Genomic DNA, 16736 nt, shown 5'->3' with positions numbered 1-16736 from the left:
CTGGCTGATCTCTGCATTTGGAGCAAGTGCTCTCTTGATGTTGAGATTTTCAGAATCCAACCTATGAACTTATTTTGGTTATAGCTTCCTGCTGAAGAAGGCACAACCAATTAGAGAACATGGGTGATGTTGAAATCATACTCCAAAGTCTTGTTTTCCTTTCCATGTGAATTAATTATTTATTTATTTATTTTCCGTCAGGGCGCCGAGTTCTTAATTCAGCAGAGCTCCCTGACCTCAACTGCGGAGTGCGTCATGCTCCAAAACCTATCCAAAGAATCGTTTGAGAGGACTCTTACTATAGCAAAAGGCAACTCCAGCCTAGGTAAGTGCCTTCCTTTGCACACATATCTTCCCTCTCACCTCCCTTGCCAGAGACAAAGTCTTGAGCATGGTTTCAGCATCGTTGGCTGTAGGCAGTAAAATAGATGTTATAAATGTTCCTGTAGTTTTTCTGGTTTCTCTTTTTAGGTACTCTTTATTTTTCCTGAAATGGTTAACAGGTTTGTTTACTTCAGACTAGCTTAAATCCTCACTCTCTTAATTATTTAAAAGTATTCATGAGCCTCATTCACATTCAAGTAAAAGATATATGAATTGTTTGTGTATGAAACAGCAAATCAGAAAAGGAATTCTTAGAAAATGAAAAGTCAGCAATTTGGAATTTAGAATTCTTTGAAAAAGTAAATTATTAGTTTCTTTGAATGTTACCAGTTATGCATAAGTCAGTTTGTATTTAATTTCTCTCATTCAGTGAAATAAAGACTAAAAAGACAGCCAGGTGTGCTACCACCAAACTATAAATGCAAGTTATTCAATATTTCTTTCCAGGTGGCAGGATTTTTATGTCCTCTTTTACCCATAAAGGGGTTGAGGCTGGTTAATAATCACAAAACCTACTGAATTGGGCAAAGACGATTTCCCGTAGAAATAAAATCCTAATTACAATAGCTAAAACTATATGGAGGCAGAGCACATTTGTTCTTTTGCGTTCATGACTCAGCTCTCTCCCTAGAGCTTGGTGCTGATAAATAGGATCGTAACTTAGTTGCTCGGGATGCCCAGTCGCAGCCCAAGACACTGTTTAGCTCTACATCAGAGATCTTGTTCCTTGTCTCATGTAACCAAGCAATGCCCTTTGCCTTGATATCTTATGGCAGAGTCTTGTTTCCTTGCTAAATATGAGACTTGGCAGTGAAGTCTAACAGTGCTTACTTGGTGAGTAGAATTCCAGTCTCTCTCTCCTTCTAAATTTTGTTCCATTTGGTGGCAGCTGGGTACTACTAACAGCAGCTAAATGGAGAATTATAGCAGAGAATTTTTACTTTACTATTTCTTACATATTACGTTTAAGCTATAGAACTTTCTGTAATTTGTTAATTGTGAGACAGATATCAGATATCTAAACATGTCAGAAATATTTCATCTGTTAGTAGAGTTTTTCTGAAAGCATGTTACTTTGAATACTAGTTCTGTAGGATGTTAATGGAAGTTATAAATGGGCTACAAGTTTAGAAGTTGGGAATGTAATACACTTGAGACAGGTTTCTGTTTGTATTACTTCTCAGTATCTTTGGTATGTGCATTGTGGATGTCTAACAAGTTATAGAATTCAGCATTTCTTACATTTAATTGGCCATGGAACCCATTTTTTTTTTTGACCTTACAAGGCAGAGATTTTGCAAAGCCCAGGTGAAAATCCCTATTCTAATGTATTTATTTATTCAACTATTGAACATTTATTGTTTTCTATATTCTAGTCACTATGCATAGACACCATGATTTAACTACTTTCCTCAAGGATCATGAGTTTAAGAGAGTAAGCAAATTGACATATCAAATCCTAAATGCATTAAAATACTGTACATGCTCTGCTAGACATTGATAGCAAGAACATGGAGGGTGTAAAGGAGGGAATAGCGGATCCTTACTCTGAGTGTGGAGGAGTTTAGAAAGATTTCAAGGAGATTTTTATCACATAATTGGGAAAAATTGGAAGCTGCTAGTGCCGAGGCAGACATGTGAAGCACTGCTGAACTTTGTGTGGTGTGGATGAAGTGAGGTGTTACAGTGGGCGAGTGAGGCTTGAGGCTAATGGAATGGTAGGTGGGATGCAGTTGCTGGAGGGGTTCATGTGCGGGACACCGGGCTTCTGTCCTGGCACCCTCCCGCCGGAGGTTCCTGTAGGCCGCGGTTGCTGAGGGCAGAAGAGGGACAGGGTCAGACTGGGTTTTAAGATGATTCTGGCTTAGACTGGGGAAGTATTTTGGAAGCAGTTGGGAGACTCAGTTAACAGTCATGGTTTGACCATACCTGATTTTACAAACCGACCCTTTGGATTGCTTGCCTATTTTTAGTTTGCTGAGAGAATGTTGAATTTTGTCAAATATTTTTCTTCGTCTCTTGAGACAGCCAAATGGGTTTTTGTTTGTTCTTTTAGTATGTTAGGCTACATCATTCTTCAGTGTGGTCTAAGATACATACAATTGACCATTTTAAATATTTTTAAGTGTACATTTCTGTGACAGTAAGTCCATTCACATTGTTGTATAACTATCACCACCAAACATCTCTAGTACTTTTTCATCTTTTCCTGTTGAAACTCTATACTCATTAAATAATAAATAATCTCCCTGTCCCCTAGTTCCTGGCAGCCATTCTACTCTCTGTCTCTAGAAATCTTGACTGTCCTAAGTACCTCATGTAAGTGGACTCATACAGTATTTGTCCCTTTGTGACTAGCTTATTCACTTAGCAGAATGTCTTCAAAGCTCATCCATTCATAGCATGTTTCAGAATTTCCTTCCTTTTTAAAAAAATATTTTCAGAATTTCCCTTTTTAAGGCTGAGTATTCCTTTTGTTTATTCCTTCATTTGTTGTTGGACACTTGGGTTGCTTCTACCTTAACTCCTGAGTTTTGACATAAAAAAAATACTAAGATGATTAAGCTCTTGGGAAAAAAAGTAGTGAAAGGTAAAGTATCCTTGCTTTCTGTTACATCAAGATATTCATTTAAACCTTTATTTTATTTTTCAAATTATTTATTTATTTAAAGAGAGTGTGAGCAGGGGGAGGGACAGAGCGGGAGGGGGAGAGAGAATCTTAAGCAGGCTCCATGTGCAGTGCAGAGCCCAACACGGGGCTCGATCTCACGACTCTGAGATCATGAACTGAGCTGAAATCAAGAGTTAGATGCTTAACCAGCTGAGCCACCCAGTCACCTCTGATTTTAAAATTAAAGCATAAGAGTTCTTTGCCACATCTACTGTGAGAGTGAAAGACCATTGTCAACACAGAAGATGTCGACCTCCCTCTGAAGGGATGCACTGGTATTGTGAAGGGTCCCAGAGGAACCCTGCGAAGGGACATCAGTCACATCCATGTAGAGCTCAGTCTCCTTGGAAAGCAAAAGAAGAGGCTCTGAGTTGACAAATGGTTGGGGACTGAACAGAACGGGCTACTGCCCGTGGTAATCTGTTGTCATGTAGAGAACACGACCAAGGGCGTTACACTGGGCTTCCAGTACAAGATCAGGTCTGTGAATGGTCACTTCTCCATCGATGTTGTTATTCAGGAGAATGGTTCTCTTGTTGAAATCCAAAATGTCTTGGGTGAAAAATACATCTGCAGGGTTCAGATGAGGCCAGGTGTTGCTTGTTCAGTATCTCAAGCCCAGAAACATGAGTTAATTCTTAAAGGAAATGATATTGAACCTGTATCAAACTCAGCTGCTCTGATTCAGCAAGCCACAACAGTTAAAAGCAAGGATATCAGAAAATTTTTGGATGGTATCTATGTTTTTAAAAAAGGAACAGTTCAGCAGGCTAATGAATGAGTTCTAAGTCATCCAGCTATAGAAACAGCAAGATGCCAGATGATTTTTAGACTTATTTATGAAATCTTAAAGATGCAATAAAAGCTGTATTGATTTGGGACTTTTTCTTAAAATTAAAGTAAAACCTAAGGAAGCCCTTTCATTTGCTTTGTGAGACTAAACCACTTACTTGTAAGTGTGACATTATACCATCATTAGTTTACCAACTAAATTGTAATATCAAAAGTATAAGTAACTTTTAGTGTTATTTCTCTGGTTCATTGACATTATTTGAAATAATTTATGTATGCAAAATATTTACAGGGCTTTGTACCAGGATGTTAGACTTTCTGGAACCCAGTGAGGTTTCTCTAGCATTTTGGGGTTTGCATTCAGTATGCCAAAGAGAGAACATTTCTCTATGATCTCAAATGACAGATGTTCAATATTCAGATTTTTATGGCACTTAGAGTAACTGCATGTGAACGGAATCACAAAAAAGGACCTATTTAAAAAAATCTGTGTAAAGCATTAAAATAATTAAAGCATTCATTTAAGCTTTTAATGTAAGAAGGTGTTGTCTTTACAACTTAAAGTAATAAAAAGCATGTTTATGTTTTAGAAAACCTAACTAGAGGCTGGCTTTGTGTTGGTAGGAGAGTATGTTAAGATAGGGTCTATCACTGAACACATTTTTCTTTTTTTTTTATTTTTTTTTAAAGATTTTATTTATTTATTTGACAGAGAGAGACACAGCAAGAGAGGGAACACAAGCAGGGGAGAAGGAGAGGGAGAAACAGGCTTCCTGCTGAACAGGGAGCCCGATGCGGGACTCAATCCCAGGACCCTGGGACCATGACCCGAGCCAAAGGCAGACACTTAACAACTGAGCCACCCAGGTGCCCCTGAACACATTTTTCTTAGATTCAGATTCTCCCTTTAATCAACTGTGTAGGGTTGTTTGCAGCTTTAGCCTTCTGGATTATTTGTTTCTTTGTCAAGGGTTAACCAGAGAAATTATTAATAAATGACAGGTTTCCATAAAAGCTGCCACATTCTGTTTGCGTTGATGTCACAAATCACTTTTTTTTTACTTTGTTAAATTTAAGGGAGGAATGTTATATGCAGATATACTATACATGCATATAGTGATTTTTTAAAAAATTTAATCTTGATGATTTTTGATAAGGTTTGTGGTCCATTGGATAATTATGTTGTATTAGGACTTTGAAAGTAAAAAGAAAAAGTAAAAAAGGTAAGGAAAGAAAGGTATTATCCTCTTTTCACTGATTAGGACTAGAAACATAGACAGACTCAGGAATTTCTCTGTAAGTACTCAGCTGTTAGAGAGTAGAACCAGTACTCAAACCTTAGTCTGTCTCTGATTTTCATGTACCGTATAATACATTTAAGTGCTTGAGTTACCCAAGGCTACATCAAGATTGCTCAAAGAAGTTTCATTTTGAAGCTGAATTAAGATTTGCGTTTAGCCCTTAGAGAGCAATGCAGCTTTGGATTGGGATAGAGATGATTTAAAATACATTTTTGTGAGTTTTCTTTTGTTTTTATTTTGTACTTTATTGAGCACTTTGTGCCAGGCACTTTGAAAGGAACTCCACGTTTGTTTCAGATAATTCTCTAAACGACCCTGAAAGGGGGCATTATTCCCATTTTACAGATGAGTAAAATGAAGCCAAGGGTGACATTAAGTCAGCCCAAGGCCACACTGATTAAAAGTGGTGGAACTCCGATTTGGAACCAGTTCCCTGGTTCTACCATGCTTCGGGCTATTCTATTACACTTCTTCCAGGAAAAATTCAAGAGATCTTAGAAATTACAACCAAAATCTAATTAATGGCTATTACATTGAATTTGTTGAACCTGCAAAATTATCATTTGGTGATAGGGGATTCTAAGCTGAGCAAACTGTGCCAACTTCTGGTTTATGTAGTTGATGTGACCTGGTGGCCTTAATAGTGATAGCGGATAGAATCGTGAGTTAAATATACCATTAAAAATGAATTTAAAGGGCGCCTGGGTGGCTCAGTTGGTTAAGCAACTGCGTTCGGCTCAGGTCATGATCCTGGAGTCCCGGGATCGAGTCCCACATCGGGCTCCCTGCCCAGCGGGGAGCCTGCTTCTCCCTCTGACCCTCTTCCTTCTCGTACTCTCTCTCTCTCTCTTCATTCTCTCTCAAATGAATAAATAAAATCTTTAAAAAAATAAATAAATAAACATCTCACAACTTAAAAAAAAAATGAATTTAAAGGTCATGTTTACTATAGCTCACAGTGACTTGTCCCACGTCTGTGACTTGCTTTATTGTAGAGCGCATGGTGCTAGTGAGAACAAGATGATGGGTTAGGGTCCTGGTATAGGCCACCAAATTAAATTTTGTTTCATAGTCATGCATTTTAGTTTTACTATAGTACAGTTATTTGGTGGGTCTTGATGGGAAGGGTGGCAGCATCAGGGCAAACTAGAGTACCTATTGAAACATTTCAGAGCCACCTGTTTGCTCATAAGAAACCCATCTTGGATGAAACAGTGTCTAAACTTGTTTCTTGGTTTATGGTAAGCAGAGGTGTTTTTTTGACAATAATACATTTAAAAGTCATTAGTATTTGTCTTTCTCTGACTTATTTCACTTAGTGTTCTATCCATGCCATCGCAAATGGCCAGATTTCCTTCTTTTTGATGGCTGAGTACTATTCCATTACACACACACACACACACACACACACACACACATTATATATACACATATACACACATTATACACACACACTCTCCACATCTTTATCCATTCATCAGTCGATGGTCACTTGGGCTCTTTCCATAGTTTGGCTATTGTTGATAATGCTGCTGTGATTTCAACTTACATGTGGAATTTAAGAAACAAAACAGATGAACACAGGGGAAGCAAAGGAAAAATAAAATAAGATAAAAACAGAGAGAAAGGCAAACGTAAGAGACTCTTAACTGTAGAGAACAAACTGGGTTGCTGGAGGGGGGTAGGTAGCGGGAAGGATGGACTGAAATGGGGGATCAGCATTAAGGAGGGCACTTGTGATGAGCACTGAGTGTTGTATGTAAGTGATGAATCACTAAATTCTCCTCCTGAAACCAATACTACATTATATGTTAACTAACTTGAATTTAAATAAAAACTTGGGGAAAAAAAGAAAATTTCCCAGAAAACAGTTCTTAGGAACACTAAAATCAATAAATGTGCTTCTAAAAAATAATACAAAATAAAAAAATAAAAAAATAAAATGTCCATTATAGTGGACTATTATTCAGCCATGAGAAAGGAGGAACTCCTGCCATTTGTGACTACATGGATGGACCTAAGTGAATAAGCCAGAGAAAGATAAATACTGCGTGATCTCATTTATGTGTGGAAACTTTTTAAAAAAGTTTAACTCACAGAAACAGAGTAGAATAGTTTTTTCCAGGGTCTGAAGGATGGGGAAAATGGGGAGATGCTGGTCTCACAGCCTTCAGCTGTGAGATGAGCCGGTTCTGGGGATCTCATGTCCAGTATGCTGACCATAGTTAGTACTATATTGTATACTTAAAATGTGCTAAAAGAATCAAACTTAAGTGTTCTCATACACATGAAAAAGGTAACTATGTAAGTAACTGAACTGTGGTGGTGACCATTTCACAAGGTATACGTCTATCAAATCATCACATTATATGCTTGAGATATATACAGTTTCTTTGTCAATTATTCTTCGATCAAGCTGTTGGGAAAAAAAGAATCTCCATGGCTGGGAAAATTGAGGTAGAGCCAAGAACTACCAAATTTCCCATGATGATATAAAACAGGGATCAGCACACTTTTTCTGTAAGGGACCAGACAATAAATACATTCGATTTTGTAGGGGATACAACCTCCGTTGCTCCTGCTCAGCTCTGCTGGTGCACCATGAACACAGCCATGGAAGATCCATCAGTGAACAGCCACAGTCAGGTTCCAATCAAACTTAATTTGTGGTTGCTAAAAAAATAAATAAAAATAAAAATCATTAGTGTAAGTCTTAACAGAATATTTTAAATACATTTGATAATGGTTCATTTCTACGAGAGAACTATAACTTGATAACTAGAGCTCGGATGTCCCATATCTAGACATGAAATATCAAGTTGGAAACATATTATAGTCAGGATTGTTCTTAAAAAGATACTTGAAATACGGGGCACCTGGGTGGCTCAGTCGGTTAAGCATCTGCCTTCGGCTCAGGTCATTATCCCCAGGGTTCTGGGACCGAGTCCCGCATCGGGCTCCTTGCTCAGTGGGGAGTCTGTTTCTCCCTCTCTCTCTGCCCCTCCCTGCTCATGCTCTCTCTCGCTCACTCTCTTCCCCTCAAGTAATTAATAAAATCTTTTAAAAATTAAAAAAAGATATTTGAAATATGTCTAATTTGGTATTGTTAAAATTAATATATAGAAGAATTTCTTTATTTTTATATAAAAAATACAAACCTAAAAAGGAATTTGTGATGTCTCTCAAAGCCAGTTTTTATAAACTACCCTTATAGCTTTATAGCTCTCCCTTACATTATTTAATTACATAATCTATTTTGGAAGGAACTTTTACCCTTGGTTTTACGTGAGTTTACTTACATTAATTTTTAAAAAAAATTTTTAAAGATTTTATTTATTTGAGAGAGAGAGTGTACAAGAGGGGGTAGGGCCAGAGGGAGAAACAGGCTCCCCACTCAGCCAGGAGCCCAACGTGGGGCTCAATCCTAGGACCCTGGGATCATGACCTGAGCCGAAGGCAGATGCCTAACCAACTGAGCCACCCAGGCGCCCCTCCTTACATTAATTTTATATAAAGTTTTAAACATAATTTCAAAAGGTTTTATATTTTTGAAGAAGTAGAATGAGGGTAGGATGAGAAGGAAACATAAATTCAGAGGGTGTTTATTGAGAAACCCTTTCTCATGGAGTGGTATTTAAGAATGAGAAGGAATTGGCTGTGCGAGAGCTGCAGGAAGATGGTGTCAGGCAAAGACTGAAGTGGGGAGAGACTGGATGTATTTTGGAAAGCAGTCCATGAGGCTGGAGGCCGGGGAGCCAAGGGCATGGTGTTCAAGACGGGTGACGTCGGGAGGGCCAGTCCATCAGTGCCCTACATCTGTGCCAATTAGGTGTGCTGTATATGAAGCACCACAGGACACCGGTAAAGGATTGTTAGCGAGGGAGTGATGTGATCTCTTTTGAATGGTCGCTGTGTCTGTTCTGAGAAGAACGCATTGGCGGTTGTCAGAAGACCAATTAGGAAGAGCAATTAGGAAGCTGTTTCAAAAAGTGAGGCAAGGAGTGCCGGCTTGGTGTTGGGTTAGTGTGGAAACAGTGAAAGGTGGATGCATTCGAGATAAATTTTGGAGCTAGAAATGACGGGACATGGTGATGGATTAGAGATAAGAGGTGAGCGAGGGAGTTAGGAATGAGGAACCACTCCAGCATTTCTGCTTTGAGAAATGCAGAGGAGCATAATGATACCCTTAGCAAAGAGGGGAAGGGACCTGGTGAAATAAGGGAAGTGAAAACTTGGAAATTCAATTTTATATATACTAAGGTTGCGTTTCCTATTAGCCATCTAGGGAACATGTCAGGAAGGCAATGAAAATATCCGGATCTGGAGCTCCTGGAACTTCAGATTTAGAGATGAAATGGGAAGAGATTAGAATTAGGTCCACATTACTTTAGTTAAACAGACTGCTATACATCAGGCACTGAGGATAAGACTTGAATACAAGCTTCTTGGTGTTAGGTATGCACTTTTCATCTCAAGAAATCATCATAGAACTTGGCACATAGTAAGTATATAGTAAATATACAGTGAATGAATAAATGATCTAGAAATAAGGTAATAGCATGGAGTTTCTTAATTTATAAACTCATTTTCCATTTGTAGTCTTGCTCTTTATTCTCTTCTATGTATAAGAGATGAACTGCTATAAAATTGATTTGTTATTGTCAAAATATCTTCCTTGGGAGAGTTTTCTATTTAGGGGGCAACACATCAAATAGCCTGAGTTATATTCACTCCACAGCGTAGACCTATTTCATCTCCAGTATATTCAACATAGAATGTCTTTTTCTAGATACAATTCAGAAACATTTTAAAATGTACTTAAAATATATTTTGTGTTAGGAACTTTTTTCTTTCCTTTTGATTGTTTTTTTTTATTGGATAAAAAAGTTACTCTTCTTTTATCTATGAATCCATAGGGATTATTAAATTCAAGTTAAAATGAATGTGAGGGTCACGAATTTGATGCATATCTGTGCTCCTCCTTTCGCATAGGGATGACAGTGAGTGCTAATAAAGATGGCTTGGGGATGATTGTTCGAAGCATTATTCATGGAGGTTCCATTAGTCGAGATGGCCGGATTGCTGTTGGGGACTGCATCTTATCTATTAATGAAGAATCTACTATCAGTTTAACCAGTGCCCAGGCACGAGCGATGTTGAGAAGACACTCTCTCATTGGGCCTGACATAAAGTAAGTATCCTTTGGACTCCAATTTGGCTTGGAAAGTTCGAGAATTTCAGTTCATGAATCAGAATTTTTTTTCAGTATGTACTTCTGTTTAATATGCAAAAATTATCACATATTTATTAAAAATAAATCCCTCAGGAATTTGACTATTCCTGAATAGTTCTTGATTGTAGATATAGTTTCTTTAAGACTATACGATGTTGAAATATTTGAAAATGATTTGCCTCCCGTGTTTAATTTTACTCCAGTGCTTTTGCAAAAACCTGAGACATCTCTCACAGAGCAGGAGGGTCCACTCAGGATCTTACAAAGAAGTTTGGGTTGGCCTCAATGTAAGGGACTGTGTACTACCTAATTGATGTATATAAATCCTAGGACTAAGCTAGTTCTTTAATGGCCAGTCATGGAAAAGACCGTATAGAACAGCATCAGTCTGACCCATAACTTACCGTTTTGTCAACTACCTCATGATCCAAGAGAATTCACCAGTATATTGGTATAGTCCGATTGTAGGTCACGTAGGATATTTTGTCAGGAAGTGCTTAAACTATCCCATAATCCCATAATGTGCTAAAAGCACGTTATAGATGTGGCTTGGTTTTTAAAGTTATTAAACATTTCTTGAGCCAACATAAAAATCAGTTCATGACTCTGTCACACCTCATCAATGTAATAGCTTGGCTTTTTTTCTCTAGCATTAACCATTGAATATTTTTATATAATGTATAAGGGATAAAATAGTAAAATAAGAGCTCAGGGAAAGATTATTTACCTTAAATTGATGTAATGATTACCATTATGGGAAACTTTGCTGTATTAATGTTATTTTACTGACTGCATTCTATATTATTCTTTTGCAATGTATATATTGCTGGAACTTAGATAAGAAAAAATATATTTATAGTCTGTTTTTCATTCTGCCATCATTAAAAGCAGAAAAATATATACCTTTTGAAGTGGATTCTGCCATCTTATACAAAAGTAGTATTATTTGGGGGCAGAATTTCTCTAATGGGCTTTCATAATTTTTCATGCCCTTTTGACTTTTATAATAGAATAGATCATTTCATCCTGTGACAATTCCTCAATTATCTTAATAAGGTGAGTCCAAGTACATTAAAAATTTCAGTGTCTCTAAGAAAAAATAAAACTTTAAGAGCTTTCTTTACCACTTGTGGGCCAGTGTCCATCCCGCTAGCTTCAAAGATGAAGGATGTAGACCACATGGGGACCCCTTACTGAAAGGCTTTTAGCTTACATAGTTTAGATGTAGTATAAAACACACATGGCCTGGTAATTGGTCGTTTGATTTATTGTGTGATAATGCATGTCTTCTGCTGGGAGCACTGGTGCAGGTCCCCTGCCCACTTTTTGGCACTCTGAGCACCAGAAATGGTGCTTGGTTATCTCGCTGTTCCCCTCAGTTCTAATGTACTGCAACACTTAGAAAGTGACCAAGAAATAAGACCATTGTGACATTGATTTAGCATAGTTAGACATCTGGTCAACTCTAGGAAAGTTGTCAGGTACTTTTTCAAGCTCCCAAAGTCCTTTTTCTCGTTTCCTTTTTTCTGTTGCTATTGTCATTTGCTTTGTTTGTTTTCTCACCTTCTGAGTCAGCACCAGGATGGACCCATTCATGCTTACAGCAGCTTTATTAGGGCCTTTAAGGATATCTGAGGTAACTTCATACATGGTTGCCTTAGGATCCCAGGAGTCAAAATGTAATATCTTAAATTAAAAAAGAGAATAAGAAAAATCCTGCAACTTTCCCTCCTCTGGAAATCAATTAGCCAATCAGTCTCTTTCTCACATTCTCACCTGTGTGTGGGCGCACACACACATAATTCATAAGCATAATCACAAAACACGTTGATTTCTTCCCAAGTGTCCTACTAAGGCTGAGATTCAGATGGTTATAGTTTGACTTAGGGGGTAAATGGTAGAGAGAATTTCAAATCATACAATCCTTTTTCAGAAAAAGTGTGTGAAATGATAAAAATAAATAGCCATTTAGATTGACCAGGGCTGAACAGCATTTTGCATGAAGTGTTTTGGCCCTGTCCCTTTCTTACCACTAGCTTTTATGTAGCAGAAGGTTTAGAATTACGTTAAGAGCTATGTGAATAATTCTCCCAAAAGGAAAGTCTAGTCCTTCCATTACTCTGAACGGAACCATATCCTTGCCTCTGGCCAATTAAGCTTTGTAGTCATTACGTGGATCTAGGCTCCATCCATATCTCTTCCTCTTTGTCTCTTGTTATGAACTGAGTTTAATGTGGGATGGTAGTGGAGGAGTCTATTGGGGGGACTTAAAAAAAAAAAAGACTCTAAATGGTTCAGTTTCATAACTGATTGGCTTTAGGAAAAGCGTTGCTTATTGAAGACAACGCACCGAATTTCTTTTTTGCCGTTTGCGATAGATAGCAAGGAACTTTGTGTGTGTGCATTCATGCGTGCCTGGGTAGATAATTTGAGTTTCAAGAGTTCAAGAACAGCCAGTTTAAGTTCCAGGTTTCATTATTTTTTATGGAAAACCAGATGTGAAGCCTTACCAGAATGCATTCTGTTTCACTTCTCACTCCACCTTGCCAGGAGCTCTTATATTTCTGTAATAATAGCCAGGGTTTTGTGCTTAGCAGCAGCTGCTTCTAACATCTGCCAGATAATTACCGAGCTGAATCAGAATTCACCTGCCTTAACCTAAAGTGTGGGATGAATTCCTGATCAAGGAATAAAAGATTGATTGCAGTTACATTTTTCTATGCTTGTTAATAATCACTGCTATAGACACCAGTAAAGAGCAGATGCTTTTCCGGGGGAGGTGTCAGTGGGGAGGGAGGTGGAAAGGGGAAAAAAAAACAACCAGGAGCACCCACTTGTAACTACATATGTATGCATCTCACATTCCACACAAGACACTGACATTTGTTAACACCATTGTAAAAAGATGCCGCCGCGTATGCTACACATTCTAGATTTTCTGCAGCACCTGCTGATGATCGAGCCCCCTTTTATGTGTGAGTATCGGTGATTCAAAAGCTCATTATGGCTGTGTGTTACAACTTGTCTGTGAAAACCATTTCATGCTTTTGTAACTTCCCATTGCAGGGGTAGATCCAGATAGAGACTCAGTGTGTACAGTTTGGCTTTCTTTTCTTCATTTATGTGAGAATGTAAATCCCAGCAGAACTATGAGATTGTTACATGTTCACATTGCACTGTTGATTGGGAACTCATTTGAAAATCATATTTTCCAACTACTAAGCTTTCAAGCTCCTTTGTAGAGAATGATCCTACCTGTGTGTGCGGGCATGGTCTCTGGGTTAATAGCCGGATCACATTTCAGCATCATTAATGCTATTCTTCATCCTTCCACTCCATTTGTAACCAAAGATTAGTTTACGTGTAAGAATCCTTAATACAGCCCTCAAAGAAGCTGTTTCAGTGTGTTTATTCCGTTCATAATTCATTTTTGGTGCCCTTCCTGGGATTCGGAGGTTTTGTGTGCCGTGTGACCAGGCGTGTATTGAAATTGCTTTGCATGTGCTGTTGCATTGTGGGAACCTTGTTCCGGTGTCCTCAATGTCTGTATTGGGGTAGATATTTATGAAAACTGCTTTCTTTCCTCTTTCTTACTGCTGTCTAAAATATCAGTAAAATATTTGTAAAACTCCCTGTCCCCTACCCTTGGTAAAAGGAAAAACAGTTTGGGACAAATACAGAGGAAAATTCATTTTTGGCGTTGTTTGGGATAGAAACATTTTTTCCCTTCTCAAAACATTTTAAAAACACAATCCTTTGAACTGATTATTATTATCTTTGCTAGTGTGTTCTAGCTTTCCCCCCTCACCTCTTCCTGACTTTAATTTATATGTTTTACCTTTATTGAATCTTCAGAAATAATACTTTTTTTTTAAGATTTTATTTTTCATTTATTTAAGAGAGAGAGACAGAGAGCAAGAGAGAACATAAGCAGGGGAGGAGGCAGCGGGAGAGGGACAAGCAGACTCCCCGCTGAGCAGGGAGCCTGATGACTTGGGGCCCCGTCCCAGGACCCCCGAGACCATGACCTGTGCCGAAGGCAGACACTTAACGACTGAGCCACCCAGGCACCCCAATACCAGTTTTCTTGAATAGGCTTTTTAGGTTTATCTTTATTTGTCTTTGTATAAAATAGAATCAATCTTCCTGACATAATGTGTTACACATTTTTTTACTCATTATTTTGGGAAGGGATAAATTCAAATTTACTATTCAATATATTTTTAACACCATAGAGAAGGTGTTTTTGTAGATGAATAAATTAAGTAGAACCAGAATTAGAATGCAACTCTGTCTCCCAGTGTATTCCTAAACCCTCTGAACTGTGCTTTCTGCTTTATTTTTTGGTCCTGGAGGTAAAAGTGTCATGAAGAGAGACTCCCAAGGGTCCACAGGGTCTGCCCAGAGTGATCAGGCGTGACCAGGCTAGCTTATGCCCTGGTAAAGCACTGTCTTATATTTGTTTTATGCTTCTCAGCTACAATAGCCGCATGAAAAGTGACATCCTTCTTGTGACTGAGGATATGGAGATTTGGTAGTGGTGATTTACCCCCCCCCATTACACTCTGATGAGCAAACAGAGCTGTGTTTTCTGACTCCAAATTTAAGTGACCTCATAGAGTGAATGCTTTTTATGGAATATCCAATATGTCTGAAATTACATATCTTCCTTCCTCAGTAAATTATACCAGTGGCATAATTCAGACTTTATTATGACATAAAAGACAGTCCTTTTATTCGTGCCTCCCCTGCTAAGGTTTTATGTACTTATTGTCTTCATGGGTAACTTATGGATAGCTAGTTTAATAGTCTTCATGATTTTTATATTGTGTAATTTTGATACATACTTCTTTTTTAGTTGCACAAGTGCAGAACCAATTTGTAATTCAGTGTTTCTCTTACCTATTCCTTAAGTTGAGGGTCTTGGAGGTATATTGGTTATCTAGCCTTTTATAGGACAGCAGTAAACTTGAATTTTCAAATATCAGTTTCTAAACATTATAGCTATAGTCAACATCTTGCTCAGTGCCTTCCACATTACAGGCATTCAGCCAGTACTTGTTTAATTACTAAGTGACCATTGAAGTGTAAACATCAGGCTTTTCTCTAAAACCAAAATAACTTATTACAGAGTTGCTACAAATTAGTAAGAGAGTCTGCCCATAAACTTATGCTAGTTTGAACTTCAGACTTTCGGGTTCATAACTTAATAGAGCTCACATCTAATTATTATATATTTGTTAATTCCCATACTTAATTATGCATCATGGAAGAATGTAAAGTAATTTGGGGTAGCCAGTATTTTAGCAGAGTATGTGTAATTTGTTCCTGCTAAGGAACCCAAAAGTCTTTGGATGAAATTAATGTTATTACTGACAGTTATATTTGTAAGGATTAATAGATCCTCTTTTTAAAAAGATTTTATTTATTTATTTGAGAAAGGGAGAGAGAGCACGAGCTGGGGTTGGGGCAGAGGGAGAGGGAAAAGCATACTCCCCCTTGCTAAGCAGGGAGCTGCACGAGGGGCTGGATCTTAGGACCCTGGCAAACGCTTAACCAACTGAGCCACTCAGGTGCCCCAGGATTAATAGATCTTTCTAAAAATTGCTGTTAGTTTTCTCATTTGGAAATTGAAATGATGCTGCTTTTCTCCCCCATATGATTATTGGTAAACATATAGTTTATCAGCATTTTAAAGTTTAATTGTTGTTTAAAATTTACAGTAAAAACTTTAAACTTTAATCTGTTATTTTTGCATATAGGATGCGTTATCCTTTCCAAGTTTGGCATCTTTGCTGAGTAAGCTGATTAAATGAGTTGTTTGAAAAAGTAGGGATGAAGGGACAAGATCATTTTATTTCTTTATTTTGGAATCTTTTCCTGTTAGGCACAACTTTGCTTTCCTTTTTTATTTTTTTTCATGGACTGTGTTCTGTTCCAGAATTACTTATGTGCCCGCAGAACATTTGGAAGAGTTCAAAATAAGTTTGGGGCAACAATCTGGAGGAATAATGGCCCTGGATATTTTTTCTTCATCCTCTGGCAGGTGAGTGAAGCAGTGAGCTCGGTGCAGGGAATGAATGATGCAGCAAGCTCCAAAGGAGACTTTGAAGCCAGAGTCAGCAGGATTAGCAATGAAAAACAGTGATTCCCTTTTGTCTCTTTCCAGATTAAAAAAAAAAAAAAATTTACCCCATCCTCCCCATTACTTAAGAAAGTATCATACAATGTGGAAAATATATGAACACTCAAATCAAGAAATTAAATCATCTTAAGCTGCACCACTCTGCATAGTACTCTTCATATACTAAGTTTGGGGAATTCTCAGATCTCAGTATTATTTCATTAATTCACT

General features: G+C 37.9%; 1 protein-coding gene and 1 pseudogene across 1 annotated transcript in view; both read left to right on the top strand.

The window, feature by feature from the left end:
* Positions 1 to 16736, top strand: part of MPDZ (multiple PDZ domain crumbs cell polarity complex component) — a 141540-nt gene that overhangs the window by 64722 nt on the left and 60082 nt on the right. Inside the window, exons 20-22 of the mRNA XM_088019154.1 lie at positions 202 to 325; positions 10141 to 10339; positions 16323 to 16427. Coding sequence (XP_087875280.1) covers positions 202 to 325; positions 10141 to 10339; positions 16323 to 16427 — 428 coding nt within the window. The remainder of the gene's footprint in view (positions 1 to 201; positions 326 to 10140; positions 10340 to 16322; positions 16428 to 16736) is intronic.
* Positions 1766 to 3836, top strand: LOC114212420 (large ribosomal subunit protein uL6 pseudogene; annotated as a pseudogene).

Source organism: Eumetopias jubatus, unplaced genomic scaffold (genome assembly GCF_037043125.1).
Source record: "Eumetopias jubatus isolate StellerSeaLion01/CBP00866 unplaced genomic scaffold, mEumJub1_p1.0 scaffold_15, whole genome shotgun sequence".
Lineage (NCBI taxonomy): Eukaryota > Metazoa > Chordata > Mammalia > Carnivora > Otariidae > Eumetopias > Eumetopias jubatus.
The sequence above is the reverse complement of the archived record's forward strand: the minus strand, read 5'-3'. Positions and strand labels throughout refer to the sequence as shown.